The 13,046-nt window shown below is 47.3% G+C and overlaps 1 protein-coding gene across 1 annotated transcript in view; it reads left to right on the top strand.

Annotated features, from left to right (window-relative positions):
- LOC138248710 (E3 ubiquitin-protein ligase TTC3-like) overlaps positions 1-13,046 on the top strand; it is a 1,210,547-nt gene that overhangs the window by 1,027,307 nt on the left and 170,194 nt on the right. The window contains exon 40 of the mRNA XM_069202542.1: positions 12,941-13,028. Within this exon, the coding sequence (XP_069058643.1) occupies positions 12,941-13,028 (88 nt within the window). The remainder of the gene's footprint in view (positions 1-12,940; positions 13,029-13,046) is intronic.

A 13,046-nucleotide genomic window follows, 5' to 3' on the forward strand; every position in this document is an offset into this window, starting at 1 on the left:
TGGATCCGATCTCAGTGCCGGACCAGCGCCGGTTGTGCATTGTGACCTTTTCCAATGCCGGTCCTGATGCCGCAGGTGCCTACAGGCAGCGCCAGCTGCATTCTGATCCCAGGTGACTCGGAGTCAGAATGACATTGTGCAACGCTGATACCAACAGGACTCATGGGTCCTAGGTTGCTGCCTGAGCCCTATTCTGAAATACCAGTTGGAAGGGCAGAAGTCAGTGGAATGAATACCTCTCCAGATACTGGCTTGCTTTCTCCCCTACCGTGGCTAAAGAGGAGGGAGCATCTTATGTAATAGTGGTGAAGAGGTTAGCACAAGTTCCCAAAGTACCTTCGGTGACAGTCAAGATTAACATCTTGACTGAAGTGCTGTTGCTCGAATGAGAATGTACCTTTAAAAACAAGAGACAAGAGGCATCTGGCAAAACAAGAAACTGTTCGTTAATCAAACATTATGGACGGGAGAACAGTTACAGCACTGGGGTCCGAGGACTCTCGTATAGACAATAGAAACTCTGGGAGCAGTAAAGCACATAAACATTCTTTCCCTGGTGAAGTATGTGAACAGTTGACAAGGAGTCATAGATACAGTTTCCAGATAGTGAATGCAGGTGGTCCTCGACATGGCATGAACACTATGTGGGCCAGTGAGTATGTGTCCAGATGTCCGGCCTGAGGGGTGTGTGGTCACTGCCTCTGCTGTGTGTGCTGTCTTCTGGTTGGCTACATGTACCTAACTACATGTGGCATCTAATTTATGGTGTTTTGGGAATGTATGTGTTTTGGGAATGCGTCCCTCTGGCCATGTGTGCTTTATTGGGGCCATTCTCCAGGGACCATTGTAGTGTTGCTGCCTATCTGTGAGAACTGATCCAGGCTGTCTGCTGTTTATCCCACCTGTGACCTGTGGGAAGTTTGAAGCAAGGCCGGGAACTCAGGTTTTTTTTTGCCCCCATTATGATGATAAACTTGGGTGGCTGGATATCCTGGTGAACTCCCCATTCTACATGACGTTGTGCGGTGCCTCGTTGAAACTCATGCATGCGTTGTAAGTGTTATTTGAACTCGCTACCCCCCAGTGCACGGAAGGCCTGGCTCCTGACACTGGGGGACAGCTTAGTTTTCTAACAAAAATGGGGGCCCTTATTTGGCTGGGGGCCATTGGAGGTGTAGGAAAGTAGCATCTTTTTAGCATAGTTGTAGGAAAGTCACTTTTACCGGCATGGTTACGCCCACTTTATACCTGTTTATCAGTGTGTTTAGATTGTTTTCTCTGGGATCCTGCTAAATAGGATCCCAGTGATTGTGCTCTCTGCTCTAAATTTGTTTGCTCTGGTACCCTTTACAACCCATGATTGGCATATTGGTGTTTTCCCTGGAAGTCCCTAGTATATGGTGCTTAGGTACCCAGGACATTGGTACAGCAGGGGTCCCCCATGGACTGCAGCATGTATTATACCACCCATGGGAACCCATGCAGACTGTCTCTGCAGGCCTGCCTGCTGGTCACTGCAGCAGGTTAGTATAAGTCACCCCTATGGTAGGCCTTTCTAACCCAGAGGGCTGGGTGCCGGTACCTGTGTGGGAAGGCACCCCTGGGCATGTTTGGTAACAAATTAGAGGACCCCTCCTCCCCCCAATATTGGTCCTACCAGTCTTCCAGGGTTTTCCAGGCAGTCCTTCTTGGAGCCTTAAGATCTCCTCAGAGGATGAGTCAACAAGTCTTGGCAAGAGCAGTTGTCACGGTGCACAGGGGTTGCATTCCAGTGGCTGCAGCAGGGGCCCACTGTCTCCCAAGTTGGTCATAAGGCAAAGGGACCCAGAGACGACCACAGACCCACCACCCGTGATGCAGATCCTTTCGATGTCCGTGGGAGAGCAGAATCCACCAGCGGGTCGTTGTCGTCTTGAGATGCCTGCAGAGGAGTGACTCCTCCACTTAAAGAGAGATTCCTTCTTGCTTCTTGGATGCACACAGAGTCCTTGTGATCCTGTAGGATGCACAGCAATGCAAGTTGGAGAAAGTTTGCAGGAGCCTGAGAAACAATGTTGCAGTAGGAGCCCTCCCAACTGGATATAGTCTTGTTTCAGTTCCAAACGCAGACCAGCAGCAGTTCCGGAGGCCAGGAGCAGAAGATGTCTTGCAGAGAGTTCCTTGCCGAGTCTTGCTCAACTAATCTGAGGGCTCACCCTTGGGGGAGCCTTCCCTAAAAGGGGGTTGGTCACTCTCTGTAGTGACCCACCTCACTCTCTGTAGTGACCCACCTATCCAAGGGCGTTGGGGACGTCATCTACCTGGCCTAACCAGTCAGATGCTCCCAGAGGCCTCGTTTTACCTTGATTCCAAGATGGCAGGATCAACTGGCCACCTGGCAGAGCTCTGTTCACCTTCCTAGGTGAGGAGCTTGACAGGAGGATTGTTCTCCCCTGTCCTTTGTGTGGTTTTGCGCAAACCGAATTATGCAAGGAGGACACCAAATGTGCCTTTCAAAGAAGTCTGATGGTGCTCAGAGGCAACCCCAACCCAGCCTAGAGACTCCTATTTTAAAGGGAGAGGTGGTCACACCTCTTACTTGAAGGAAATCTTTAGTTCTGCCTTCCACTGCTTGAGTTAGGCTCATCAGTGTAGGAGGCTGACCCTCTAAGTAGTGTGCAAAGCTAGGCACACTGTGCAGGGGTTCCAGGCAACCACACGCTGGTTTACAGGGGTAAAGACTAGATCGACTAATGCTCTAATTTATAAGGTAGCTTGGTCGAGCAGTTAGGCAAATCTTGGAGAAGTGCAAAGCATTTGTTGTACTCACAGTATCAATCATGAAACCCACACACACAAAGGAGTAACTTGAAACCAATTTTTAAATCTACTTCAGATTTGTATGTATTTTTTAAGACCAAGATTATCAAAATTGGTTAAGTACTTTTTGAGATGGATTTTTGAAGTCTAAGAAAAATAGTTTTTTTGTGCGTAATTATGCTCCATAGGAATCAATAGAAATTCACCTTTAAAAATACATATAAAATCACACAGTTGCTTAACTAAGTTCTTCTTTTGCAGGTTGGTTGAGGTCGTCAGTGGGCATACTGTGCCAGTTGGAGAAGTTTGGCCGACTCCCAGTTCTGGCGGGAGCAGCAGTAAAAGAAGTCTCTGGAGCTGGTGCTTGGCCACTGCAGAGGACCTCTTGGAAAAGGGCTGTGCAGGTAAGTTTAGAGGTGGTTCCTTGGGGGTTCCCTTGAAGTGTCGAGGTCGCAACAGGTGAGAGACCTTTGGGACACAGCAGGGTCTTTAATGCAGAGCACAGGGTGGCCGGGTGCAGAGTGAATTGTGAGCCAGGAGCTGAGCACAAAGATGCCCTTGGGATCTGGAGGTAAGTCACTTTAAGGGTCGCTTACAGGGCAACAGGGGCACTCTGGCGAGAAGTCCTTGGTGTTCCTGAAGTCCCTCAACTGGGGCTTCCTCCTGGTCCTTTTTCAGCCCTGGGCGGGCAGGTTTTCCTGGTGTCTGATGTCAGCTGACCAGTACCCAGAGTATTGGTACGGTTCGGCCACTGGAGGGAGCAATGCCACCAAACTTGGTACTCTTGCAGGGTGTGTCCTTCTTGGTTGTTGGTGTGGCGTCAAGTTCGAATGTGACGGTTCAGGAATTAGCAGCCGGTCAGTGAAGTGACCCTCACTGGGTTGCTGGGTTCTTCTTTGTTGCAGAGTGGTACCTCCACTCTGGAGGGAGTTATTGGGCCATTGGTGAAGCCTGTAGGTCCTCTGGGTTTCTTGAGGTCAGTCCAGTATCCTTTGCAGCTGCGATTGTCCCACTATAGTGACCAATTCATTTGGGAAGGGTCACTTCCCTATCCCTGATTGGCTATTTTCCTTCCACCTAAGATGGAGGAAAATCAAATGGAATGTCCACCTCGCAGGCAACACATTAGGGGGTAGTGCATGCCAGGGGGCCACTCCCCCTACCCTTTGTGGAGGTTCACGTCTTTGCTCCCGCCAAAATTGGGGGTTTGCGAAGGGGTGTCTATCTGCTGTTAGCAGCAGGCCTGGGGGAGACGAGTTTCAAATGCGGTAGGCCCTCTGAAGCTCATCAGAAGGGCAGTGCACATTCTTGGGGGAGGGGGTGTTTGCTACTCCACCCAGAAACCTGCAAGGGTTGGCAGCAGCTTGGGCTGTCCAGAAAACCCCAGAAGGCTGGTAGGAGCAATGCTGGAGGTTCTCTGAGTAGCCCCCAGAGTGAATGGAATCACACTTCCAATACTGGCAACAGTATTGGGGTATGATTCTGACATGTTTGATACGAAACATGCCTAGGTTCGGAGTTACCATTATGTAGCTGGACGTAGGTAGTGACTTATGTCCAGAACCCACATAAAATGGCGTCCCCGTACTCACGAAGTCCAGGAAAATGGAGCTGGAGTTTGTGGAGGCACCTCTGCTAGTGCAGGGGTGCCCTCACAACACAGGTACTTGCACCCTGCCCTCTGGGCTAGGGGGTGCCTGCCATAGGGTGACTGCAAAGGCAGGCCTACAGATATACTTTGCATTGGCTCCCCATGGGTGGCATAATAAATGCTAGAGCCCATGGGGATCCCTGGTACCCCAGTGGATTGGGTACCATATACTAGGGACTTACATGGGGGTACCAGTATGCAAAATGTGGGGTGTAAGTAACCAAGTTAGAAGGGAGAGTGCATAATCACTGGGGGCGTGGTTAGCAAGATCCCAGTGAACACAGTCATACCCACTGACAAATAGGCAAAAAGTGGGGGGTAACCATGCTAAAAAGAGGCTACTTTACTACAGAGAAGGTGTTATCCTCCTCTCTATTGGCCGGAATATCATCATTTGAGACCAGTGGGTCATAAGGATACCGGAAATTGGGTCCATCCTATCCTTACTACATGTCCTCCTGCCCTACCTGCTTCCCAACCTTCTTTCCCTTCTGAAGATCACCTCTGTATCTTGCAGTAGGAGGGTGCAGTGCTTCCTTTGAAAGGAGCAGTAGAGTTGGTACCGTAGCAGAAAATGGGGCAATGATACTACACATAATACATCTTTGTTTCCAAGAAGGGTGATGGTCTACATCCTATCCTAGACCTCAGGATTCTGAACTTTTTCTCAGGAGGGTAAAGTTCAAGATGCTGTTGCAGTTCCTGTTGATTCTTGTAGGAATTGGTTGGTATCAATATATTTGCAGGACCTGTGCTTTCATGTTACGATCCTGCGGTCACATTAGAAATACCCACGGTTTTTTAGTGAGTTCCACCCATTCTTACTTCAAACATCAGATTCCTCACCTTGTGAATATCCCATGGTGCCAGGCTGGTTCGGGAAACTAAAAAACACTGCTCCTGGGCACCAGTAGGTGGCGCCCTGCAATTCCTCATTGGCCCCATTTCAGAAGTAATGCGTTGAGCTGGATCTAAGCACTGCCCTGGCACACAGGCATCAGTTCTTTTATATACATGCTTTCAGTAGCAGATCTGAAATTCTGCACCAGTTTTCTTCACTCAAAAAGTTTTCATTATGCAAGTAATGTCATCCACTAAGACAACAAAATTTGAACCTTGTGGGGACTGTCACAAACATATGTATGTGACAGATTGTAACAAGGTGCGCCTCTGGTTCTTGGCTTCAGATCATGACTCCAAAGCCTGTGATGACTGTGCCCACTACCTCCAAAGCTCATTTGAGAACTCTAAGCAAAGCTTTTGAATGGCGAAACACAGCAAGACTCTATGCAGGGTCCTGCTCCAGGTTGAAGTCTAGCTTGTGGACCTGCTTCCCCTCCCTAAGTCAATCCTATAAAGGTCTTCTTTGCAATCTAAGTCATTGGCTAAATCCAAAAAGAAACCTAAGAATTGGAAGTGGAACTCAGCACCTTCTTGCCCCTCCCATTCTCTAGAGAATGAACAAGGGTTTCACTATGGTTACAGGTCTCTTTCCCATTCCACAGAGGAGCTGATTCCAGCTTTAGTCCTAATGCACGCTGAGGTCCCAGGTCCATCCAGTGGCTTTGCCACTGGATGAAGCCTTACGAGAGGCTATGCTGCTTACATTTGGCACACTTCCGTCTCCCTGTGGCACGCCTTTTGGCTGCAAGAATTTGCCGGGGCCTCCAGTGGGGTTACCACCGACGGGCCTGCCCATGGTGTGCCATCTGTTCTCCTTGAACAGAATTCTGGTTCCGTACCAGCATCAGTCACAACCCATCTTAGTATCTGATAGAAACACATTTTTCTCAATCACGGCTGGGGCCACACCCAAATCCTGATTTGATGCAGCCAGTACTCAATCTCTCTGATTCAGCTACCATTCCATTACTGCAGAGTTGTGCACATTACACCAACTTTCTGATACGTACTTCTAACAGAAGATACCTCCCATTGTGAATACCCCCAAATGCCAGACTGGGTCTGAGCAGCAGATTTTCATAACAACTCCCTTGCAAGTCTGTATGTTGCGCTGTGTGGCTCTGCAGTGGCTCTGTTAAAACCCAAAAGTGACATTGGGGCCCTACCCAGCCATCACTTTGACAAGCAAATTTCAGTTCCTTTCTTTCTGCAGTTTCTGATGCGGTTCCAGAGCTCGCTCCCTCATCTGTCAGATTTTGGTAGGTATTGTGCCAAATGGTTTTTCCAATGTGCAAGGGACATATCCCTACAGAAATAACACAGGTTTGCTACAAACAGAGGTTGGTAAAAGACCTCAGCGTGATCTGCCACTGGGGTTTCTGCTCAAAAAATTATTTGAGGTCGTGCTATAATGTGGTTGTAGATGAATCCAAAGACCATTTATGACCACAAAGCCACAACTTTATACTGCAGAACTTTGACAGAAAAGAAGACCTGGTTGAAATTGAGGGCTCACTAAACCCCTAAACCTTTTTCACGATCCATCATTTTCAAAGTCCAAATCATTGGGTAAGTTGAAAAAATCAAAGGTACACAAGAAGTAGAAGCACGGCTCCAATTCATACTGCCACTCCAATTGTATGTAATTGCGTAACACACTGGGTGTCTCCAGGCCACAAACTCTGTCCCCGTCCTTACAATCGATTTAGACGCTCGTTCCTATTTGCCAGATTTCCCAGGTCCAGCGTTGACACCACAAAAACGCTGAGAATTCAAGAAGGCCAGGGATAAAACTTTTGGTACCCGATCAAAGCCTTCTGAAGTGCCATCGGGCCCTAAGGATCCGAGGTGGCCTCCAGTCAGCCTACCTGGTGGATTCATCCCCGATGCCAGCTGTGTCACTCTACCTCGCTCTGTCAACCCGAGCTTTTGGCTTTGTAACCGCACCTCTTGTGGGGACAGAGGCCTCTACACAGCCTCAAGCTTATACATTGTCTGCAGACCCAGGAGTGGGAGCTAATAGTCCTTTAGGACGTTGAAGCAATCGCGGGGCAACTTCCACCACTGTTGCATCATCCTCATTTACACTCACATTCTGATCCTGTAAGGCTTCAGGACATTTCCCTCCAATGATCAGGCAGACTGTAAGGAAGCACAGACATGCTCTAAAGAACCCTGCCTTCCTCCTACAACATCTGCCCCCATAAAGTCTGGTAGGACAGGCCCGCCTGGGCAGACAGGGAGATGAAGCACACAAAGGCAAGTGGTGAAAAAAGGCCAAGCTGTAGAGAAGCGGACCATCTCCCAATGGACTGTCTTGTGCATCATTGTCTGTTATGGGCTATCAATGAAGCTGCCTCCAAAAGGTTTATGTGCTCATTTCACCAGAGTGAAAGCTACTATCACAGTACTGGCACTTGGTATGCCAGTCTTGAACATCCCTCGGGCTGTCACATGGACATCAGTCTATACCTTCACCGCAGATTCTTCAAAGACCCACCCTCCTCCCCATTCTGTGGAATGGAATAATGCAGTCTATACTAATAAGATTCCAATCTAGAGATGTGCACACTGGCATAATCCGATTTCTAAGGACTCTGCATCTAATGTTGTAAATGAAGATCAGAAAGAAACTGACATTAATGCAAGGAGGTATCAGCTGTTTAGGGGACCCAACAACATTTCGGGGACAGGGTGGAGCTGATGCAGAGACACACAGTACCACCTACTGACATGCGAGGGAGTTGCTATAAAAGTCTTCCAGATCTATTCTGCCACCTGGGGATATTCAAAAGAGGAGGCATCTGCAGTTAGAGCTTCCACCAGAAATAGTGATACCGAGCGTAACTTTTTCTTTTGGCTCTGTCTTCGACCAAAGCCAGCCTTATGGAGACAACAATTTAGAGGATGCAGGGTACTTTGTTGTAGGAGGTTGGTTTGGTTTGTGGTGGATACCTATGGTGTTGGCACCTTATACCAGGTCCAGGTAACCCTTATTAGGGAGTGTGAGTGTGTAGGAAGGCAGGGCTCTCTAGTGGTTAGCTGTAGTGAGCAGCCAAGGCTTATCTAGGAGAAGTATGAAGAACTTACAATACCACTGTAGTCACACAGTAAACTTATACACCTGAAAAGAACAACACAGTGTTGCAAAAAGAAAGGTACTTTATAATAGTAACACTGAACTAGAATACCATAGGCAATCCCCCCCTTTCTGGAGGTAAGTACACACAATATATACACAGGTAAGTACTAGGAATTAGCCTGAAAACATTAGAAATAGGAAGAAATAGCAAGAGCCCTATAGCAGGGCCAAACCTTTTACTAAAATAGTGGAATTCAAGAATGGGTCCTCCACCAGAGAAGTAGTTAACCAAGGGCTGGGAGAGTTTGGACCCCCAAGAGATGAGTATCTAGAAGTCCCCAGCGACCAGGAGAGCAGAGGTAAGTTACCTGGTCGTCCCATATGCTAACATGGTGACTTGGAATTGGAACAATCCAAGAACAGGACCAGGCCGGTAGAAACCAATGTTGGATTCCAGATGAAGAGGACCAGTAAAAGAAGGGGGAGAGAGTCCAGTCCACGCACAAGTGTCAAGGTGGTGCAGGAGGCAATGCCCACCCTTCGGTTTGTGAAGATCCAGGTCGACGGTGGTGGATGAACTTCAGCTGCAGAGTCCAGGAGCTGCAATGGAGTCCCTGAAGTCACCTACGAGTTGTCCCCTGATTGTCACCCGACTGCAGACGGGTCAGTGGTCAGGAGGACAGCCATCAAGCACAAGCAAATGCAAATTGAAGTTGAAGATTTGCAGAGCTGATGAGGACCAGCAGGGTCCTGGGGATTCGACCCTTGGAGGGGAGTCCATGCTGACCCTGAAAAATACAGGGGAGCCAGCAGAAGCAGTCAGAGCCCCCAGGAGCATCCCACTGGCGACAAGCACACAAAGTCGCTGTGAGGCCCAGGCAGCACACCTGAAGAGGAGTTCCACATCGCTGAAGCAGCAGAGAGGATACTGTCCTTGCAGTGGTAGAGTGGGGCCGGGGCTACTTGGATCCTGGAGATCCCTCTGAGTAGGAGTCAACAAGCCTTAGTTGCTGCAACAGTCACAATGCACAGGCATTATGTCTTGGAGGAAGAGGCAAGGGCTCACTGTCTCCCAAGTTGGACAGAAGGCAGAGAGGACCCAGAGGACCCCTCAGAGCCACCAGCTGTGTTGGAGAATCTTCCCAGGTCCAGAGGACAGCAGATCTCAGTAGCCGGACGTCGTTGCCTTAGGTGCCTGCAGATGCAGGGGAGTGACTTCTTCACTCCAAGAGAGATTCCTTCTTGCATTTTTGCTGCAGCTGAAGTCTTGCTGACCCCAGAAGATGCACAGCCGTGGAAATGTTAGAATTTGCTGACAGGAGCTGTGGAAACAGTGTTGCAAGGCGAGGTCTTCTTGGTGTTGCAGGCTTGTTCGGTTCCTGTGGAGTTCAGCAGCAGTTCAGGTGGCGGTAGCAGAAGAGGTCATTGCTGCGTAGTCCTGGTGGAGTCTTGCATGCCAAATCTGGGTACCCACCCGTAAGGGAGTCCCTAAGTAGCCAAAAAGGGGATTGCTCACTTTGCACAGTGACAACCTATCAGGTGGGGTCACTGACGTCATCTGCCTTACCTGATCAGTCAGATATTCCCAGGGGCCCGTGCCCATCAGCCTCTTTAAACATAATTTTTTTATTTAAGTTCTCTAAGGGCCTTTAGGTGCATTTGTTGACAGGAATTGGTGTTGTGGTCAGATGCAGGGCACCATAAATGGAAGGTGTGAGGGTCCGTGATAGACATTTTACTGTCACAGAAAAACTGTGGAGAGAAACTGCAGCTATATATCGTAAAATGAGAGAAAACGTTGATTAACAATTGTTCTGTGAGGCGATGTGAGGAATTCTAGATTCCTTTGATGGCGTGGAAAAAAGGGATCTGACATCAGCACACCGACGGGGCCGCTTTATGGCATGAGAGGCTGCATGTGGTGCGAAGTGGGATCTGTACCCCCTATTAGTTTGGGAGAGTTATGGAAAAGTTTCTGGATATTCAAGAGGTGAGAGATCCACAGGTAGATTCAGTATCCATCAGAAAAATTGTTGCTAAAGATAAGTACGTGTTTCATTTAGCATAAACCTAGCCAAGAGGCAGCGGAGTGCTGCACAGGGTCACAACAGACAAAAAGGTCAGTAACTGAATGGATGAGGGAAGCTAGGTTCTCAGAGTGGAGGTAGACAATTACTTTGTTGTTACTCTGCAGATATGTTTAGGAAGCCTGGTACACAAGAGACGTTATTGGTGAAATTATAATTGAGTGGCTCACCAGATTGTTGGATATCCCATCATCCCTTCAAGGATGTTGCAAAGGAAGTGGTGCTGGGGTGGCTAGTTTGGGAGCTGGCCGGACCCCTGTTATTTAGTGTTTTTTTACGTACTGTTTTCTATATTGTTCTTTTTTGTGATCTGTATTTTTTTTTTGCAACTTGGTTCCATTTTATATACTGCACTTATTATGATAGATGGATATGAGAATGTAGTCATCTTAACGGTGGATCGATTTTCTCAGTCCACTTCCTCATTCTGGGCTATTTAGCATTTTCATTTTTTTTTTCCTTTTTCCCATTTTTATTTTCCACAAGTACCCACCTTTATATTAGTTTCTGCTTTAATCATCCCGAGATGCTTAGTCATATCTTGCTGGGGCAAAATTAAACGTTTGTCAGGAAGACACGAGTCTACATGTTCACATGGTGACTATGACGTTGCATCCGGAATTAACTTTTCCTTGCAGGCCAAGCGTGAAGTGCCATGGCTGAAATGTGGTCTTCTCATGGACTCAGAGAGCCTTGTTGTAGCAGGAATATGATCTCTCCTTGTGGGTGTAAAGGATGCAGTGTTTTGTTCCCAAATGAAGGCTACTCTCCAATTGGGAACAGAAGCAACCGCAGACCAGTTTCAGCTTACTTGGCCTTCATCATAGCACGAGTCCTGTGAGATAGCTGGTGTGGACCCACGTCTGTGCCTGACAGTTCTGGTGACGAAACATGGGCTGGATCTCAGCCTCAGCGATCACCAGTGACTGAGATTAATTAAAGCATCCCTTCCATAGCTGACTTTGTTTATCTTGTAGTCCAGAAACTTATTTGCTTAGGCAGGCGAAAGTTGGATTTTTTTGTAAGAAACTGTTCATAACTGTTAATGTTTTGCTTTTTTTAAATGACATTCTCAATGTCTGTGCCTGTTGGGATAGGTTCACTAGTTAAAAACTGGCAACCCTGTAGTTTTATCTCACACGAACAATTTGTTTTTATATTCTCCTTTAATCAGTAAGTATGGGTTTTGCATCAGTCACGCTACTTCGCCATGGGTGTCCACAACTCCCTCAGCAGACATTTTTACTTTTTAGTGAATCTCTTACAACTGTACTTTCGATTACCCCAGTTCACGGCCATCCGTTTGGGGCACCTGCAATCTCAGAATTACCCCATTCTCTTGTAGCTTGAGTCCTGGACGCAGTGGTTTTTCGTCCCTTTATCAGCAACCCCACATCCGGAGCTGCCACAACTTACACGCTCTGCTGCTCTATACATAAACAATGATTTTCTTCACAGAATACCATGCCGCCATAGTATCCAGCACGAGAATGGTGTCCACTTTAGGGAACAGTGAGCGCATTTACTATGGTAGTTTGTGTACGTCAAGAACTCTTCAACTATTGACATATCCCTCACACACTGTTCACTCAGACAATGCACATCTGTGGATGTCCTACATAATTTCCTTAACGTAATTATTTCAGGGTAGTTCATTAAATGTGTGTTATGCACCTTTAAGCAGAAATGCGCATTTACAATGCATTTCGCCTGTGCTTTGTTTGGTGAACAGTGCGCCAGCATGTGTGTTTTTCTGATTCTCTCAGGCATCCTGTATGTTTCTGTTTGGTGCCAGCCTCGCGTGAAGCCAATCTTGAAAGACTCACAGGACACGCTTCTCCACAAACATACATCTCGTGGTTGGGATGGCTTTCCTAAAATCTAGCTGGTGGCACCATTTATCATTTCCTTACCACTGCTGAAGACCTCCAGGTGCAGTATTCTTTCTGCCTCCAGCAGCTCTTTGGAGGACAACACTGAGAAGTTCTGCTGTCCACTTCACCACTTCCATCACGGTTTGGCAACTGCTCCAAACTCTCCTTGCCCTGCATTAGGACACTGTTTTATTTTGGTCATTTTAACCTCCGATTCTAGCCGAAAACAATTGCACATTTTATCCTGTGCCTTATTGGCAATGAGTAAACACAAGAGAGTTTAGCAATCCAATCCCAAAGCAACATTGAGTATGTTGTGAGATGTTCCCATGGAAATGTTGCTTAAAATGAGGAAGAAGCACACTGACTTGATGAAACTGAGGTTTGTAGTAAGATGCACATTACAGGAATTTCCTTACTCAGTCTGAATCTGTTTTCTATTTATTTCTTGTTTGTTTCAAAATATTTTACGATTCATTCTGCTTTCTTTCTAACAAGTTTACATGACTGGTTATCACATTAGAATATATTTCTTTTATTTTAGTGCCTCAGCTCCTGGTCACCTTGGATCACAGATTATATCGTGGAACAACTACCTTTCTAGCATTAAGAACGAAATTCAGAATATTCAGGTATGTTAACCTCCAGGT

Source organism: Pleurodeles waltl, chromosome 8 (genome assembly GCF_031143425.1).
Source record: "Pleurodeles waltl isolate 20211129_DDA chromosome 8, aPleWal1.hap1.20221129, whole genome shotgun sequence".
Lineage (NCBI taxonomy): Eukaryota > Metazoa > Chordata > Amphibia > Caudata > Salamandridae > Pleurodeles > Pleurodeles waltl.